The 19662-nt window shown below is 39.6% G+C and overlaps 1 protein-coding gene across 1 annotated transcript in view; it reads left to right on the plus strand.

Annotated features, from left to right (window-relative positions):
* Positions 1 to 19662, plus strand: part of DNM3 (dynamin 3) — a 483214-nt gene that overhangs the window by 218880 nt on the left and 244672 nt on the right. The window contains exon 17 of the mRNA XM_063105911.1: positions 9725 to 9838. Coding sequence (XP_062961981.1) covers positions 9725 to 9838 — 114 coding nt within the window. The remainder of the gene's footprint in view (positions 1 to 9724; positions 9839 to 19662) is intronic.

The following is a 19662-nucleotide window of genomic DNA, read 5'->3' on the forward strand; positions in this document are numbered from 1 at the left end:
TAGCAAGTATTGGAACTGGGAGCCAATCCCAGACAGTCTGACTCTAGAGTCCTGCCCCGTGTTAGTACACCCTGGCAAAAATGTTTCTCTCACTTCATGTATTAGGTATTTTTGCTAAGCTTAATTAAACATCAGAGGATTATATTATAACCTGTTAATCAGTTTCCTGTCAGACAAGTGGGCCATTTGCAATTGCTTGCTATTATACTGTAGCTAATATCCTTGTATGTGTTGTGGGTTAAGGGCTGAAGCTCTGAAATAAGACCACCAGAGAGGTTTTGTTTCATTCAAGTGCTAAGAGGCTGAACCTTCTGCATGTGCTCTGCAAAGTGGAGCAAATGGCAAACAGTGTGCAAGAGCCTACAAGAAAGGCTGTTGATTACAAGCATGGGTTTGGCAGTTAAACAGGAGCGTGATCTCAGTTTCCTCACCTATCATGTAGGGAAATTTTACCTGCCTCATAGAATTAGTATGTGGATTAAAAGAAATAATATGTGTGGAGCTCTTAGTATAATGCCTGGCATAGAGTAATGTTTAGTAAGTGTTAGCTATTGTTATATCCCTGAACTCCTAAAAATGGAGTCAAATTATATTCTTAACGTTGCCTTTTTCAGATATGAAACTCAGATTTCCTAGACAGTTAAAACCATGAAGGCACATCCAAACACACAAATGTTACTTAGCTAATTCATTCGTACTAGTGATAAATTGATTTTGTAGTCTTGAACACAAAACAACAATATTTTATCATGTATTTGATAGAATATAATCAAATTTGATTATTCTTTAAATCTCTTTATATATGCTTCTGCTTATTTGCTTGTTTTCACTTCTTCTTTATCCCTGTCACAAGATTAGTTCATCAGAAGTGACAATCTATTTTGTACATTACATCATGGCACTGAGAGGACGCACCTTGGCTTAGTTATGGTGGCCCACACTTGGGATCATAGAGTCAGGGCATCTGGCACCATGCTTGGTCCACTATAGGCATTCAGGAAATACTGGCTGACTGATATATTCAGTGTCTTAGGTGAGAAAAGACCTTTGAACTCTTTCCCGAGTTGAACTTATCCCTCAAAATGCCAGGCATGAACCCCTTCCTTCCTTTGTTGGAGTGTGTGCCCTCTGTGGGCAGGCTCGCTCCCGTGATGAACGGGGAAGAGAAAAGCCTAGACTACAGTTTCCTGTCTGTCCTTCCGGACTGACCAATCTGAGAAGTCACTTTATTCCTCCTGGGATAGAATGAGTGAGGAAACAACAGGAGTGTCCCTTTATCCTCCACCCCTTGTCAGTATTCCTAAATCTTCTTCCACCTTTTGTCCCATTGTGTTTAATTCTTACACTGATGATTAACCAGGGTGGTGTCTGGCCCCCTTTGGGGGAAGAATTCAACAGTCTGTCAGTCCTACACCTACCTACTTGAAGCCACTTCTCCAAAACTAAGCACAGCTCCTGTGGGTATCCTTCTAGGACCACTAGTGGGCAGAAGGCTCTGAAATGGGTCAAAACAGTGCATTGGCAAAATCTACTCCAAGGCCAGTCTACACCCAAAGTTAAATGTTTGTTCCTTATTTCCTGTTTCAAATAATGTTCAGCCATGTTGTTTCCATAGCCTATCAGAGATTCTGCAATGATCAAATTGGCATCATTAATATATTATTATATATTACACATCAGTAATAAAAAGTTAACAGAATAGACATATCCTCAATGTAAATATGGACCCCCTCCTACTATCAAGTTCCCAGAAATTCAAGTCCAAAGATTACACTCCCAAGGGAGTTTGCAAAGTCTAAGATACTTACAGAACATCAAATTAAAGTCATCCCTCAATTCTTACTCTCTCGGCCTCAGCCCACGAGGTTCTCTTGCCCAGGTGGAGTTGAGGTTCTTCCAGCAGCTGCACACTGAGCTGGCCTCCATAAGAATGGGTTGTTTCTTCTGGGCTTCTGAAGTTGAAAGTCTCTTGTGTTCCTTACTTCATAAATAAAGCAAAGAATGGGACACAAAAGATAATCCCAACACTAGCTCCAAATCAAATTTAATAAAACAAATGGATTCCCTAGTCTTTAAAGCGATTACCCCAGGCCCCTTAATGTTTCCAGACCATTTTCCTAGGTCTTGCCACTGACCACCGCAGACATTCTGAGGTACTGAATGAGAAAGGGTAGATGGACAAAACCTTCCTGGTTTTAGTCCTACAAAGCTACCAATCAGTTTTTGTTTTTTGTTTTTTGAAGTTGTTTGTGAACCTGTAAATTTATTGGGAGAAATCTCTTTTAAGAGGTTAATTTTACCACTATGCACTTAACATCAAGGGGCAAAGCCATCTATGTAGATAGTCTCAGAGAAGAACCCTTGAAACGTTGCTGTTGACTGCAAAGTTTTGGTATTTGCAAGGAATGGCAGCTCTGGTCACCTACCAGAAATTATCTGAGTTACTTTCTTTTTCCATGCGGTATATTCAAAACCTCAAAAGTTTTACTTTTCTTTTGCTTTTGTGTTTCTCTTCCTGCCTCCTGTTAAATAATTTCTTTGTCTAAGAAGCCTAGGCTTCCTAAGCATTCTTTCTTCCTCTTATATAATTAATCTATAGCCAACTTAAGAACATGTGCTTAGGAGTAGGGTGGCGGGGGGGACACTTAAGTCTGTAAATAAGCCACATGAGTTAGGCTTAGCTCTCCACAGTTCCCTCCTTGACCTGGCCCCGAGTACAGAATGCATCAAGGGCAGCTGATCGAATCCCTTCCTACCTAGGACTGGCCCTAACAGATTAAAAGTAGGACCTAACGAGTGCTGTCTGGTACATATGGACCTCGGCTACCTTACACTGTAAAAGTAGTAAATCTAGATTTACCTCCTAAGGCCTATCAGGCCCACATATGGGAAGACTCTTCCCTATAGTTGAATTTTTTTTCCCCATATAGAAAAGACTCTTTTCCCTATAGTTGAATCTCCTGTGCAGGAAAATCTCAGCTGGTCAAATTCAAGGACAAGTAGCCTGTATCTTGAGGATGCCTGTCCTTGCAAAGATAAGTCCCCCCCAATCAACTGGGTGACTAACCTGGCCTATGCCTTTGATGGGCCCATGCAGCTCCCCAGCATTTGCCCAGGTAAACCCTGCAGTGTGTAAACTACCTTTATAGAAAAAGCTACTTATCTATTGAGAAAGCCTATGTATAAGCTTTTGTAGTCTACCAAGATCAAACTATGAAAAGGTCTATGGTTTATAACCTGTACCCAGGCCGCAACAGTTAAAAGCCAGCTGCATAGCCAAAAAATCCAAAAACCAAAAAACAAACTTTCACGGTCTACTATAAGTAAGGCCAAGGCCAAACCCCCCCGCTTGCAGAGTTCAAGGCCTTTGCTACACTAGAACTTTTCTACATATATTTTTTTCTCTATATAATTTTATTTCTTGTCTGTGTATTAATTTTATGATCCAGCTTGTCAACCAGATATTGGGGTCTGAACTTATCCCTAACATGTAGGTTTTGCCAGCTTTGACAACGCCTGCTTTTTTATAGCATGAAGAAAGTAACTAGAACACATGCTCTCTTAGGGCAGGATCACCACCGAGAGAAGAGGTGGGGCTATTCCGCTATTGCTGGTCTTGTAGTTGCTTTCAAAGTTTCTATATTTGGCAAAAGAAGCTTGGGTGTATTTATGGCAGTAAATATTTTTAAAATGGTTTATCTTCAGCCTAACAAATAAGAACATACCCTTTCAGCTCTCAAGATCCTTTCTAGTCACATAATTACGGGCTTGCTTGCTCTTGTTTACTTGAGCACTCAAAACAGAATTTGATATGCAAACCCTGAAAGGCTGTAAGTGGCTGTTGTAGTGAACAATGAAAGATTTATTTTGATAATTTTAAGTTTGAATACAAAATTAACATTCTATATTTTATCTTTCTCTATGAAGGGACTCTACAACTAATCCCATTTGTTTTGGAATTTTTTTCAAGTTTTATTTAGTCTTCGTCTTCTCTTCCCTGCTTACTTTCCTTTGGTTTTCTTCTTCTTAATTTCTCCTTAGCATTTTTACCCCTTGTGTTCTGACTATTTTTCTTGACTGTCTGCCTTTTTCTATCTCATTCCACTGTTTTACCTTGATTTTATCATTTCTTTCTCCCTCAATTCTTTAGTGAAAAAGTACATTAGGAATTGTATTGTCTAAAATCCTGTTTTGGGCTGATTGTCATTGAGAAAAAATGTCCATTTGTGACAAATCTGCTTCCTATTGCTTGAGGGTGCTTCAAAAAGTTTGTGGAAAAATAGATTTGAAATATAATATGAATCCTTCTATGAACTTTTTGAAGTACCCCCATTAAAGGAATGGCTGGGATTGGATCAGAGCTTCTTAAAATTTTCCTGACAGCAACTTCATTTCTGCCAGCTTTCAGTGCAGAGCACACTTCCATGGTTGCCTGTGAAGGGATGTGGTCCATGTGCACTCCCAACACAGTAGATGTAATCCTCCTTTTTCTCTCCAAATTAGAAAGTTTATTGGAATGCAAATAACTGTAATGTCATAGGGATAATCTTGAATCTGTTCTAATTATTTTTATGTCAATTCTTTGCAAATTTCATCTTGGCTGTTATTAGCAACTCATAATTTTCATATTGCTCTATTGACTATATCCTCTGTATGCAATGATATTTAAGAAATGTCCTTTTCAGCTATAACATTAAATGTTTCTAGACATAGTGGTTCATCTTTGAGAGATGTATCCAATGGTGCCAGTCAGATCAGACAATTCATTGCTTTACATCATTTTAAACTCTAAATTCTCTATTCTCACCTTGACTTACAAAGTACAATTGTCCCTTGTTGACTGTGGCAGATTGGTTCCAGGATCTCTCACAGAACCAAAATCCAGGGATGCTCAAGTCCCTGATATAAAATGGCATAGAGTTTGCATATAACGTGCGTGCATCCTCATATACTTTGTTATCTCTCGATTACTTGTAATGCCTAATACAATGTAAATACTATGGAAATAGTTGTTACACTGTTGTATTGTTTGGGGAATAATGACAAGAAAAAATAGTCTACATGTTCAGATGCAATTTTTTTCTGAGTGTTTTCAGTTGAGGTTGGTTGAATCCATGGACGCGGAACCCACGGATACAGGGGGCCAGCTGTACCTGTTCCTTTGTTTTTACCTCATTGGTCTCTTTAGGCTTTTTATCTTCTCATTTTCTGCCTCTTTACTAGCACCCCCTGGCCTTATTCCTGTGCCAGGCTTAGATTAAATGGATGATGACCTGTATTACTCCCCTTCCCTAAACCATCAACATCTGTACACCTACGCACGTAAGTCACTTGGGTCCAGAAATTCATAATGCTGAATCAGTTCTTATTTATATTCTCCTTTTCTACATCAGAGCCACTGGAAAAGACAATACAACTGTGCTGGTTGTGACCCTGCAAGTTTTTGGTCTTCATTCTCAGCTTTCATCCATTTTTTATGCTGATTCTAGCTGTGTTCACCCTCTCACTCAATTACTGGTTGACCCTGTCCTCAAGGCTGTTTTTCAACTTCTCACCCTCTCTGTCCGGCAGATAATTTAGTCTCTGATAAAAAGAAATGGAAAGGTCAAAACAGAACCGTCCTAAACTTCCTGCTCCTTTCCTTGGGAAGGATTTCCACCTGCCCTCGCTCTCCCTGCTCCCCCAGGCTCACAGGTCGAGGTAACGTCATTCCTGTTCAGAGCCAGCACTTCCCTGTTCTCGTCATCTCATCCCCATCTTCTCTGTCCCTGTATCATCTTTTCTGTGTTACCATCCTTTTACTCTCTACTATTTATTTCCTCTCAAGCAATAAATATGCTTAGTTTTTGCCCATACTAGGAAACAACAATAACAACAACAAAAAAACCAACCTAAAACCAACCAACCGCCACCACCTCCTTTGACCCTGTGCCCTATGCTGGTTTTAACTCTGTCTTCCACCCTCTCCTAGGAAGAATTCTCTCTAGGCATTGTCTCCATTTTTCAGTTCCTAGTCATTTTTCAACTCAATGAACTCTGGCTTCTCATCCCACCACCACACTGCAGCTGGCATAGCTAGACACTATGACATCTGCATTGTGTTTTAATGTCCCTTCTGCGCTGAATTTGATGCTACTAACCACACACTCCTTGAAATTCACCTTGCCTTTGACTTGGTTGGCCTTATTGCTTTTATTTCTCGGACATTCCTTTTCAGATTCTTCTGTGGGCACCTCTTAAACGTGGGTATTCCCCCAGGGTCCAACTTGAGCCACTGCTGTTTTGCTCAGAGTTTTAACTGATACCCATGTGTATGCTGAGATTTGTAAGCCTCCACCTCCAGTTCTAACCTCTCCCTTTTGCTTCAGAAATCAGGTCACCTCTATGTGTGTCTCTCACAGCTACCTCGAGTTCAGCACGGCCTTGGCTGAACTCATCAACTCCCCTACTTTTCAAAGCGTGGTCCTCTTCCTCTATTCCTTCTGGTTTGTTCTAAAAGTTGGTAGCCCCAAATGTTTCAGAATCATTCTAAAACAACACTCTATCCAATAAAATTACAATGCAAGCCACACATGTATTTTAAAATTTTCTGGTAGCCACATTAAAAAATAAGATGAAACAGGTAAAATTCATTTAAAAAATATTTTATTTAACCCTATATATGCAAAATATTGTCATTTCAACATGTGACAAAATTTTTAAAATTAATAAGATTTTTATGTTCTTTTTTTTGTATTAAGTTTTCAAACTTTGGTGTGCATTTTATACTCATCACACATCTCAATTAAACCTAGTTCCCATGGCTTGATAACCGTGTGGCTATTATACTTGTTCTAGTCTCTTTCCCTTCATTAATCCCTTTCTCATCCAGTCATAAGTCCTGTTGATTTTATCTCCTAGGTATTTCTCCAGTAGGTTAATTTCTTTTCAACCTTATATGTCATAGCTTTAGTTCTCGCCCTGGTCATTTCTCACTGAGGTTAATGCAATAGCTTATGTAACCTAGTTTCTGTGTCCCAGAGAGCTTGCAAAGTCCATTGGAATACAGGAGGATATAGTAGGACACCCACTTCCATGCATTTTTATCTAGAAAATAAGAAGATAGTTCAGATTTATTAATATTTCTTATACACATTGATGCTAGCATCCTTGCTCTATGTCTCCAAGAGGTCCATAATAAAGGGACAAATGTAACAAAATACATTTCCACCACAAAATTTTTAAAAAGTCAAAAAGATTAATTTATTTCATCTTTATGCCATACTTTCAAATTACTCTGTATATTTCCATATAATGTACACAATTTATTAATATGATGGCCATATGTAATTTTAAAATAAATATACATGCATTAGGAATATGTACTTGAAATTTATTTTTGGTACTGCCAGGTGAGCGAGGTCAGTGAAACTTGAGGTCTCACTGAATAGGGTACACTCTGACTGTACCCCACCTTCGTCTCAACGTCTTCATCCCCACTACACATTTTCTGCACTAAGTGGCTTTTTCTTACTTTGTTCTTGTTTGTCATTCTCCATGGAAAGCAAACAAACAAACAAACAGGAGAAAAACTTCTTCTTGGCCTGACTAATTCCATCCCTGCTCCAGGCCCTGTGAGGTGCCATTTCCTCAAGACAAGTCTAGCACAATTTCCTGAGTTGTGTCATGTGTCCCTTCTTTTGCTATGCTGTCATATTGAAATTATATCTTTATGGGTCTGCCTTCCCTACTAAATGATAAGATTCTTGAAGGCAGGGATTGTGGCATCATCATACTTTTTTCACCTTGACATATGATAAGTTCTTAATAAATATGTACTGAACTAAATTCATGGCTCTCTTTAATGGAATCAGCCTGTTCTATCAGTAGGTGAAATGGTCATTTTGCTTACTACAATTTGTGGAGTATCTGGAAGACTTTTTCTATATCCAAAGATACCTGATAAAATCTAACTATTAGTGTACTTCCATTGAGTACTATGATTAGTGTGCTATTTGTAAGCCCTGATAGGGTGGGCAATAATCGTAGTGTGAAATAATTTAACAGGTTCCTTCTTATTAAAACTTAGGTGTCGTCATTTGCTCTAAGAAAAATGAAGTTTTGATTGTATGTGTACATGTAGTGCTCTTCAAGCTTCAGTATGAAAGAGAATCACCTTGGTAATGTTAAAATGTAGATTCCTGGGTGTGTGTGTGTACGTGTATATATATATCTATATGTATATGTATTTGTATATATGTATATATGTGTGTATATATATATACATGTATATATATGTATATGTATATATGTATATATATATACGTATATGTATATGCATTCTGATTTTATCAGACTAGAAGATGGCCCAGGAATATGTATTTTTAAATTGGTCCTAATGATTATAATATTGCTAGTAGAAACCATACGTTGAGAAATATTGTTTTCTTCTTTTTGAAGTAGAGAATATGTAGAAGGAGTAATTTTGAGCAATGTAGAAAACTGCATTAGTCTACATGTAAGAGGGATGCTATATGGGGGCCTATAAAAGCAACAGAGCACTAAAAAGGAGAATGGGCACCTGGGGGATGCTGAAACAGGAAATCAAGGGTGGTAGGAATGGGAGTGTGGAGAGAGGCTTGGAAGATCAGTAATGAGAAACTGCTTATTTCATAATTTTCCCTTGGAGTGGCCTTCCTTCTTCAACTAGAAAACATAACAGCAACATAAAAATGAAATCTGATTATTAGGGTTTCATCTTCCTTTAGGAACTGACACTTACTAATCATTAAATAAGTAACTTTTTAATATTTTAGGATTTCTGGGATATTGAGTGATTTTGGTATAGGACAATTTTTGACATATAGAAGAATATCAAACAATTCCATATATTATAGTATTTCATTTCTTCTATGACAACAAAATTATCTAGTATAGAGGGTGTGGTAAACTATGCCATATGGGAAACAGCATCTAACTTTACAACATCTGTAAGAAAAAATACATTTTCCTTTAAATGTCATTTATGAATAATTTCTGTCAAATCTGTAATCCAACTTGTTAATCTTTTAAAATTTAAAAGCTGTTTAAAGATTTTTATGAAGATGCTACATGTTTTATAATATGACAAATAACAACCAGAAGTACGTGGATAAATCAAGGCCATTAAAAACCCTAAACTTTTCGTTTCAGTTTATTATTTCAGCTTTCTCCTTCAACCAGGCTTATTCAGGGCTATTAACAAGGAGCTAATTGGTTGACTTGAGTTTCTTCTTTTCACCATTTGCTGACCAGTTGCTGGTGGAAATCGTAATGACCTGCAAACCAGGCAAACAAAGGGGCCAGTAGGCTGGAAGGGGAGAAGAGGCAGTGGGCGTGGAGAATCTCTTGCTCATCCAATGAACTAAATGTGTCATAACTGTAGCAGCAGTGTCATAAATAGGCCTGGCACAAGGATACTAGTCTGCCTCATTTCATTCCTATCTGTTTCAGTCCCTCTGCTTCCGCCATCCACTTGAGTCCGAGATTTTGATTTAATTCATTGATGGGACAGACTTCCCTCCGGGCATCTGCACTTTTGGGAGATAAATTCCCCTGAAGAGCTCCATAGAAGTTGAGCTTGGGAGGAACAGTGGTGTTCTTGTTGCAATTTATATCTTGTTTTTAACTTCACATAGAAGAGACCTCTAGTCTCCATTAGCTTGTGTTAAGCTAAACACCTCTGCTGATTTCTGCTCTTTTGCAGGTGATTCGCAAGGGCTGGCTAACTATCAGCAACATTGGCATCATGAAGGGAGGCTCTAAGGGATACTGGTTCGTCCTTACTGCAGAAAGCTTGTCCTGGTATAAAGATGACGAGGTAAGCCACAGGGAGTGACAGCGTTCTTACTGAAGTGCTTCTGGTTTAAAATTAATCGATATTATTGTGATATACAATTTGGGGACACCAGTGGTTCTCTTTCACTGAGATTTAGCTTGGAATGTTTGTTTAAAGAAGCACTGTTTTTTTCCTCATAGATTTTTAATTTTATAATATTCTCCCCAAATTTATTATCCTCTTTATTTCTTTGATGTAGTCCTATGTTTGCTTACCTGAAGAAATATATTTAAGGATAAGAAGCTGAAAACTTCCTTCTTTATAGTAATGTCAAGTACAGTGAAAGCAATTTTCATTAAATAATGTATTGAAAAGACCCAACATAATAGAACATCTTAAGAATGAAATTAATAACTGATGCAGTGTTAATGATGTTGAAATTGTTGCTGTGACATCTGTCTCAAATGAAAGGTTTCTGAGAATGTCCACATCATTCATCTTCAAGTGAGTCCCAAATCATTGTTTATACAAATTTTATTTTTTGAGAATTTGATATCTATGTAAAAGTATGAATTATGATAATTATGGTGTTCTGGTTTATGTTAGATATTAATAATTTTAGTCTTGTGACTTACTGCTCATTTAAATCTGGTAGCTATTTTTAAAAAGTGTCATATTAGTCCTACAGAGCCATTAAAGTACTATAAAGTGATACTATTTAATTCGGGAGGGCACGGATTGAAAATAAACTATGTTCTAGAAATTTTAATAGTGCTGGTCTGACCCAGGAAGTTTTTGGCACTTATGATGCAGCATGCAAACATTAGTTAAGAATACTCCATGATAGCAAAACTCTGTTCAGGTGAGATTGTCTCAATTTTACTTGGCTATGAAGGGCATGCATTTCAGAGTTAAAAGTCCTTCCTATCTTGGCTTGAAATCTTTTGAAAGTATTACAAGGTGACTTTGTTAGTTCTTGGAGGAAAAGTTTCATGTATTATATAGTTCTTTTCATTTCCCAAGTGCTTTGTGTGCAATAGTGTGTTGAAAAAATATTGGATGATTGTTTAATTGCCACTAAATTTTCTCCAAAAAGGGAAATCAAATCCCATAGAAATGTCCAAAAAAACCTACTATTCAAAAACTCATATTTAAAATTTTATGTCACCGACCGTGTTCCTAAGTGGAATTGGTCATCATGACAGTCTGAAGATTAGCCATAGTTTCCTTCCTGGACTGTCATTCTGTGGAAGCTCTAGTATTAAAGATCAAAACTTGAGGAGCTCTGAGACACTTCCCTAGATATAAAAACCAGTAAATAGATGATCGTTTTTGCTGTTCAGTTGCTCTAAGATATCTAATCTTAAGATACATTTCCCTTCAAGGATTTAGATGATCATTTATGTACATTTAAATACATGTCAATCTTGGGACCTTTCTCAGTTATACCAGGGCAAGCAAAATATTTTACTGAGGAATCATAATGTAATAGCTAGTGTGTTTTATGTATATTAGTTAATTATTTAACTGAAGGTACAACCCTGTTTTAGTCCGTTTTGTGTTGCAATAATAGAATACCTGAAACTGGGTAATTTATAAGGAAAAGAGATTTATTTGGCTTACAATTCTGGGACAGCTGCATCTGGCACAGGCCTCAGGCTGCTTCTACTCATGGCGGAAAGTGGCAGGCAGCAGGCGGGTACAAGCAGATCACATGGCGAGAGGAAGCAAGAGAGAGAGAGAAGGTGCCAGGGTCTTTTTAAGCAACGAGCTCTCGAGCTCTCGCAGGAACTAATAGAGCGAGAACTCACTCATTAATCCCCTCTCCCCCAGGGAGAGCATTAATCCGTTCATGAGGGATGTGCCCCCATGAGTCAATCAGTTTCCAACACTGCCACATTGGAGATCAAATTTCCACATGAGTTTTGGAGGGGACAACACATCCAAACTCCATCATTCTGCCCCTGGCCCCTCAAAACTCATGTCACTCTCACATACAAAATATAATCATTCTGTCCCAACAGTCCCAAAAGTCTTAGCTTGCTCCAGCACCAAAATAAAAGTCCGAAGTCCAAAGTCTCATCTGAGACCAAAAGCAAAAGTCCTTCCAACTGTGAACCTGTAAAAATGAAAACCAAATTTATCTACTGCCAAGATACAATGGCAGAATAGACACTGGGTATACATTCCCATTCCAAAAGGGAGGCGTAGGCCAGAAGAAAGGAAAAACAGGACCCAAACAAGTCTGAAACCCAGCAGGGCAGACATTATGTCTTAAAGCTCCAAAATAATCTTCTTTGACTCCAAGTCTTGCATCCTGGGCACAATTGGGCATCTGGGTCCCCAAAGCCTTGGTCAACCTTGCTTCCACAGCTCTGCCAGGCATAGCCCAGTGAGCAGCACTGGTGCATGCAGCTTTTCCAGGCCGGTGTTGTACGTTACTGTGGCCCTGCAGTTCTGGGGTCCTGGCAGAAGCCCTGCTGTCTTGGGTCTACTAGACATTTCCCTGGTGGGGGCTCTCTGTGGGGGATCTGACCCCATATTCCTGCTCGGCATTGCTCTAGTAGATGACCTCTGTGGTGGCTCCGCCCCTGTGGCAGGTCTCTGTCTGGGTCCCCAGGCTTTTCCATACATCGTCTAGAATCTGGGTGGAGGCTGCCGTGCCTCCACTGCTCTCATGTCCTGCCAGCCTGCAGACTTAACACGACGTGGGCGCCACCGAGGTTTCGGGCCTCTACTCTCCAGGGCTGCTGCACGAACCACACTTGGGGCTTCTCCAGCCGGAGCAGCTGGGATGCAGGGAGCAGGTTACCGAGGGCAGCTGTGCCCCAGGTCTTTCCTCCAGGATAACTCAGTCCTTCTAGGCCTCAGGGTCTGTGATGGGTGCGGCACCCTTCCAGACTTCTCAAATGCCTTTAGGGCATTTTTTCCATTGTCCTGGTTATTAGCATCTGGCTGCCTCATGCCAAGATAATGTCTTTAGTAACCAGTTTATCTGCTTCACCCTTGCATTGTTCTCTATCTCTCGCTTCTTTACCGCATGGCCAGGCTGCAATTTTCCAAATCTTTACCCTCTGATTCCGTTTTAAATTCAGCCTTTACATCATGATTCTGCCGCCATAACTCAGAGTAGCCTCTTAAAAGCAACCATGCAGCTTGCTTAATGCTTTGATGCTTAGAAATTTCTTTGGCCAAATGCTCTGGTTCACAACTCTTAAGTTCCAACTTCCACAAAGTCCAAGGGCATGGACACATTGCAGCCAGGTTCCTTGCTATGGTGTAGCAAGGGTTATCTTTTGTCCAATTCCCAATAAGTTCCTCATTTCTATCTGAGACCTCATCATCCGCATGGCCTTTACTGTCCACATTTCTATCAGCATTCTGCTCGCCACCACATAAGTCTCTAAGGCATTCCAAACTTTCCCTCATCTTTTTCTCTTCTTCTAAGTCCTCCAAACTCCTCTAACCTTTGCCCATTACCCAGTTCCAAAGCTGCATCCACATTTTCAAGTATCTGTATAGCAACACCCCACTCCTCGGTACCAATTTTCTGTTTTAGTCCATTTTGTGTTGCTATTACAGAATACCTGAAACTGAGTAATTTATAAGGAAAAGAAGTTTATTTGGCTTATGATTCTGGGACAGCTGCATCTGGCATGGGCCTCAGGCTGGTTCTACTCATGGTGGAAAGTGGCAGGCAGCAGGCGGGTACAAGCAGATCACATGGCGAGAGGAAGCAAGAGAGAGAGAGAAGGTGCCAGGGTCTTTTTAAGCAACGAGCTCTCGCAGGAACTAATAGAGCAAGAACTCACTCATTAATCCCCCCTCTCCCAGGGAGAGCATTAATCCGTTCATGAGGTATGTGCCCCCTTGAGTCAATCAGTTTCCAACACTGCCACATTGGAGATCAAATTTCCACATGAGTTTTGGAGGGGAGAACACATCCAAACTCCATCAAACCCTAAGGATAGGTACTATTATTATCCCTATTTTTCAGATGAGAAAACAAAACAAACAATAAACCCCCCAAAACCAACCATTTGAAAAGTCATTTATATAGGACTCAATTTCCCTTATTGCAGAACATTTAGTGTTGGCTAGGATAACTAACTTCCTAAAATCACATAGCTAGGGAATGGCAAAGCAGAAATTTGAACACAGGCTGTCAGGCTCCAGAGACTGTGCTCTCAACCGCAAATGAAGGCAAGAATTGCAGAGATGTCTGGAGTTGTCCAAGTCAGCCTCATCTCACAGAGGATTTATGAAGATGATTTCCAGGTGTCTCAGCATTGACCTGTTCCTGGGTGTTAGCACCAGGGGCTCTGAATACTCTGGGGTAGATACCACTGTTGGATATGGCTTTAGGGTTCTGTTGTCTGGCTGTGTGGCTCCTAAAATAAACCCATCAAAAGGCATGTGCTGCTCTCTGTAGGGAAGGAAAAAAGCCTTGAGAGCTTGGTGAGCTCATGCTAACCAGTCATCTCCTCTCTTCTAAGGACTCAGGATAACACTTTATAAAACACTGCTACTGAAGCTCCCCCATGAGTTCTTGACTACAGCAAATAGAAAATAAATACGTGCAGTTATAATATTAACCGAGTGTCAGTAAACATTTTATTGAAGGTATGTGTGCAGAGGGTGGTTGGGGGCAGGAGAGAGTGGGTATTAGGCTTGAAATAAAATGGAACGATTTAGATGAAGAAACTTTAGGAAAAAGGATAGTTTTCTCCATTTAGATCATCTCAAGAAAGAGAAAATGACAGATAACGTTACTGCTCTGTAGAAGTAACAAACAAGTAGGCTAATAATATAATATCAGATATTAAGTGCGCTGAAGAAAATAAAATAGGGAAGTGAGTTGGAAAGTGACGGGGGAGGGGCCTTTAGATTGGGTGATTGGAAGGAAGTAACATTTGAGCAGAGACTGGAATGATGAGCCACGCAGAAAATTTTGTTGAGAACATTTCAGGTAGAGGGAACAATAAGTGTAAAAACCTCAGAGATGCGAACCAATAGGAAGTCTGTGGCTGGGAGGTAGGAGAAGTCGAGGAGAGAGGCAGGAAATAAAATCAATCCCCACCCAATGACGTGGATTACTCCAAGGTTAATTGAGAACCGCTGGAGTGTTCCACCAGGGTGTGGCATGATTGGTTTCATGATTTAGAAAGATCATGCTGGCTGCTGCATCGTGCATGATGTATTTGGGATGGGATGTGTGAGTAGAGGGAGTCAGGGTACAAGAATAGAAGAAGGCGGACCAGCTAGGAAACTGTGGCCAGGCTCTAGGCAAGACATGATGGTGGCTTGCGTTAGGTAGTAGCTGGTGGTGAGAAGCACTCATGTTCAAGGTAGCAAATCTATGGGCTACGTAGAGGTACACTTTAGTCACAGGCTACTGTTACTCATTCAGAACTCCACTCAAGAAACAGCCTAGGAGTATTTCAAAATATTAATGACTCCCTCAAGAATGACCATGATCTTCAAATTGTCTGTGTCCGTGGGGCAGAGGCTTTTTCCACTGGAGCCATCATTATTCATTCCCACCTCACCACTCTTTCGCTGCTGCCGCCACTGTCCTTTTCTACTCTGCTCCATTCACCTCTCTTGCCAGAGTTTCCTGCCCCTGCAGACTGTGTTTGAGCCTGCTGTCGGGGAGCAAGGGGAGGAAAGCACGGTTCCTTGCTCTTTGCTAGTATTTAACAAGTAATTATTAGTGTCTTCTGGGAGCTGAGGCTGGAAGAGGGTATGGGGAAAGGAAGTAAGCAGAGAATGTTAGGAGAGTGGGGCTGAGAGGCAGTGATCCATCTCTAGCCTCCTGAATGTGTGTGATACTCATCCTTGAACAGCAATGTTTTAAATGATGCTTAGATTCCATAAGGTCTTGCTGCCACAGGTCAAGCACGTATGGATGAACATGGTTCTGTGGGCAACCTCGAGAATCCAAAATTTAGAATATTCCTTTGTGAAATAAGCTCCAGTCCTAACTCCACTTTCAAAGCCAATCTGTAGGTAAGTTGAGTGCTTGCAGTTTGCTCCTTTAGACCCAACAGCATCTATACACTTTGGAAATCCTATTACAGGATGATTTATCTTTCTTAGTCAAGCAAATGTGACACAGGAAATACCATTAAGTTAGTTGTAGATTCCTTCTTTTATTCACTGATAAATTTATATTAATATTTTCATAGAGGATTGTAATCTTTATGCGTTCCATCATGCTCCTGCTTTCTTATATAATTAGAGTGATATGTTTTCATTATAATCTAAATGGCTGTTTAATAAATAGCACATTATGTCATATGAACATGAATATGGTTTTATTTAACTTATGACAGGTCTGTAATAAATGCAATGCCTTATGAAATATACTTTTGATTAAAAAACAATGGCTCAACTGTTTTTCAAGGTGACATGAATTAACAAAAGACCCTACAGACCACATGCTTGTTGCCATGGGAAGGGTGAGGTGCTAGAGGATGTGGGGTTACTATGACTAACTGGAGCAGGTCACTTCATTTCTCTGAGCTTTAGTATTTTCATTTATCAAATGGGAACCATTGCTGAGCAAAACACTTCAAAGGGATGTGTAGGACTCAGAAATCCCATGTTAATAAGTGCTCTTGGTATCACACTTGTGTATTTACTCTTGCCATTGCAAGTAACACCATGCCTTCCCACTGTGATGTCATTCTTTGACTCACATGTCTTCTAATTTCCAAAATTTTGTTATTTTATGTTGTAAAACAGGATGAATATATGATCTGGGTTTTCTTAGCAGAGAATGGTAAGGTTCAGACAACCATAGGGAACTTAGATCCTATTTCTTCGGTGGGACTTTGCATGCTGTCCCTGCTTCAGCCTGTGGGTTCTTCTACATCTTAACCAAGAGTTAGAAATGATGATATACACTGTATGGTTCCTATTCAAGCTGGCAGAGACAATACCATGATAACCCTGTGTAGTAATTTTAAGCTGGAGTTAGCATGACTCTAATAGTAAGACCCCCAGCATTATTCTATTTTCTCCCCAGCCTGAATGGGTGTATTCACCCTACCCTTAAATTTTGGTTGGATGCATGAACCCCTTCAAGCATCTGCAGACTGTGCTTTTTGAACCCATACTGTACAAAACAGTAATATTATTTGTAATGTTACCAATAGATGACCCTAAATAGAAAGGTTTCTACTTGTGTCCTAGGCAGTGTTAAGCTTGCACATGTTATCCTTAGGGAGTCTTTATAGTATAATGTGATTCTGGTAGACATAATTAATCTATATTCTTGACTGTGTGCTACCCTCTAACATTACTGCAAGATTAGGGCTTTCTGCAACATAAAAAAGAAATACACCATCTTTCACATAGTTAAAGAGTTTATAACTAATCACTAAGGGGAATTGCCCAAGCCTCACTGTCCTTCTAGATCATGATACAGTACCCCAGAGTCTGGAATTTCCTACACAAATGGTCCTGAGTGTATTCCCAGGATTTCATGGGCCTTTTCCTGGGCTCACCCTCCCCAGGGCACTCTGCCAATGTTTGCGTCTGAAGGCCCGTAGGGTGGTCAAGTGGTAGCTGTTTGTGGGGGATGACAACAGAGCTTGGACATGCAGACTTGGTGTCCATTTGTATCCCCTTCTGATCTGGGATAGATGATCTTAGTTCCTTTGATTTCTGTCAAAATAATACACAAGGATATTTTTACTACTTATCTTTGCTAAGGATTTGGGGAAGAAATACAGCAATTCAAATAACCTCAAGTAGATTATTAGATACCCCTCTGCACAGCAGTTTTTAGCCAGTGGATATTCCACTTGGGTGTGTGCCTGGGAGCATTATCCTTTTCCCGGCCCAGCCCAAGAACAGTACATTGGCTTCTCTCTTTCTCTTCACCTTCCTATCTCTCTTTTCAATGCTGTCAATCTGGAATGCCCCAAACTCAAAGTGTTTCTCATTCTATCGTGTGCGGGTGCGTGCGTGTGTGTGCACGCATGCGTGTATGTATGGATGTGTGTATGTATGTATATATTATATGTGTGTGTGTGTGTGTGTGTGTGTGTGTGTATGCATCATCTCATCTCTCAGCATTAGTCAGCCTTCCCTGCAGGTTCACCATTGCATATCCAAACTGGTCAAAATGCTCAACCAAACCAAATTGCCTTCCAGGTAACAAGATGCCCCCTAGTTAGTAGTCGTGAAGAGCAATCCCCCTGTTCATTATACCTGCTGAAATTCATGAGGGCCAGCTTTCAGTCTGAATGATGATCTTGATGATGATGGTGATCATCGTAATGGTTAACAGTTATTGACTATTTCTAGTTTACCAGGTACCGAGCACTTTACTTACGTGCTCCATTTTAGAGTCGAAGATTGAGGCTCAAAGAGAAAAAGTAACTTAGCCAGCTGCTGAGTGTCGGTGCTATGCTCCTAATCACCTGAACACTTCCCAGCAAATATTTTCTGAGCACCTGTTATGTACCAGGCATTGTCTTAGTCACTGAAGGTAAAATGGTTAGCAAGAAACTCAAGGATATTTCCCAGTAAGGAAAATATGCAAACAAACAAGAAAACCTATCAGATGTTTATTGCGGGCTATGAAAAAATAAAGCCAGTGATGTGTTTGACATAGAGATTGGATGGGGTCACAAGATGGGGGGACTTTAAATTGGGTGGTCAGAGAAACGTTGTGTTAATGTCCTGAGGCAGAATTGAGCCTGATGGATTTAAGAAATGGAAGTAAGCCAGTGTGACTGGAGCAAAGAGAGAAAGGGACTCTTAAGGAATTTTATCTTAAAAATGATGAGAAGCCTTTGAAGGTTTTAAGCTAGGGAGTCACATGATCAGATTTGAATTTTTTACAGATCCTGTTGGTTGTCTTGGGGAGAATGGTTTAGAAAGGGCAAAACTGTATTGGGGCACTGTTAGAAAGCTATTGCTGTGATCTGTAGAAGAGATAATGGTGGCTTGGGCTGGGGCAAGTTGATTGAAATTGATAGAAATGAATGGATTTAAGAGATTTTTCAGAAGGTGAATACTGACCGTGATACTTCATCACACATGCCAAGTACACCTACAAACCGTAAGGCTTTTGAGACCAGGAGCTATTGACTTGTTCACTGTTCTCCCACCAGAGGACCCAATGCTGATGGGAGCCACTAATTAAATATCCATTGAGTGAAGGTATGATTGAGCAAATAAGCGAATAAATGCAGCATAATTCATTGTGTCCTGTATATCAACTGCCTAAACTGATTACTGAATTACAGGATAAAATTACCATTAGAGGCAGATTGTCTTAGAGTTTTGTTAATTTTCATTATTGAAGGTTAATGGATTAATTTTTTCCCTCCTTTGACTATATAAATGTAACTTCCTGGATTAAAGATCATTTAATCAGAAAATAAACTTCGCAATATTATTTTCACATGTTGTAAATATATATTGCACAGTTCTCTGGAGGGATTTAGAAAAGAGCAAGATGTAGGAATAGAACAGAAACTCATTTCAAAAGGATTTTTGGTCTATATAATTTTACATTAATACTTTAAAATCGTATTTGGAAGAAAAGTGATGACCTTTTAAAAATATGTCTGAAATATGAATTTTAGGAGAATAGGATACTCCAAGTCAAGGAGTAAATAGCCTTATTTTTCTTAATACGAATGAGAAATGCATAAAAAGTGTATAAATGTATTAAGTTTGAACAGAAATAGTTAAAATCTATAAAGAAAGGGGACTGCTAATTCATGCATAAAAAAAGTACTTAGTCAATATTTATTTTATTTCTATAGTCCAACGTAAAGATTAAAATCATAATGGGATAATCCTAGGAAAGAAGATTAATGCAACAGAAGCATTTCCAGTGGAAA

The sequence above is a fragment of the Cynocephalus volans genome, chromosome 8 (assembly GCF_027409185.1).
Source record: "Cynocephalus volans isolate mCynVol1 chromosome 8, mCynVol1.pri, whole genome shotgun sequence".
Classification (NCBI taxonomy): domain Eukaryota; kingdom Metazoa; phylum Chordata; class Mammalia; order Dermoptera; family Cynocephalidae; genus Cynocephalus; species Cynocephalus volans.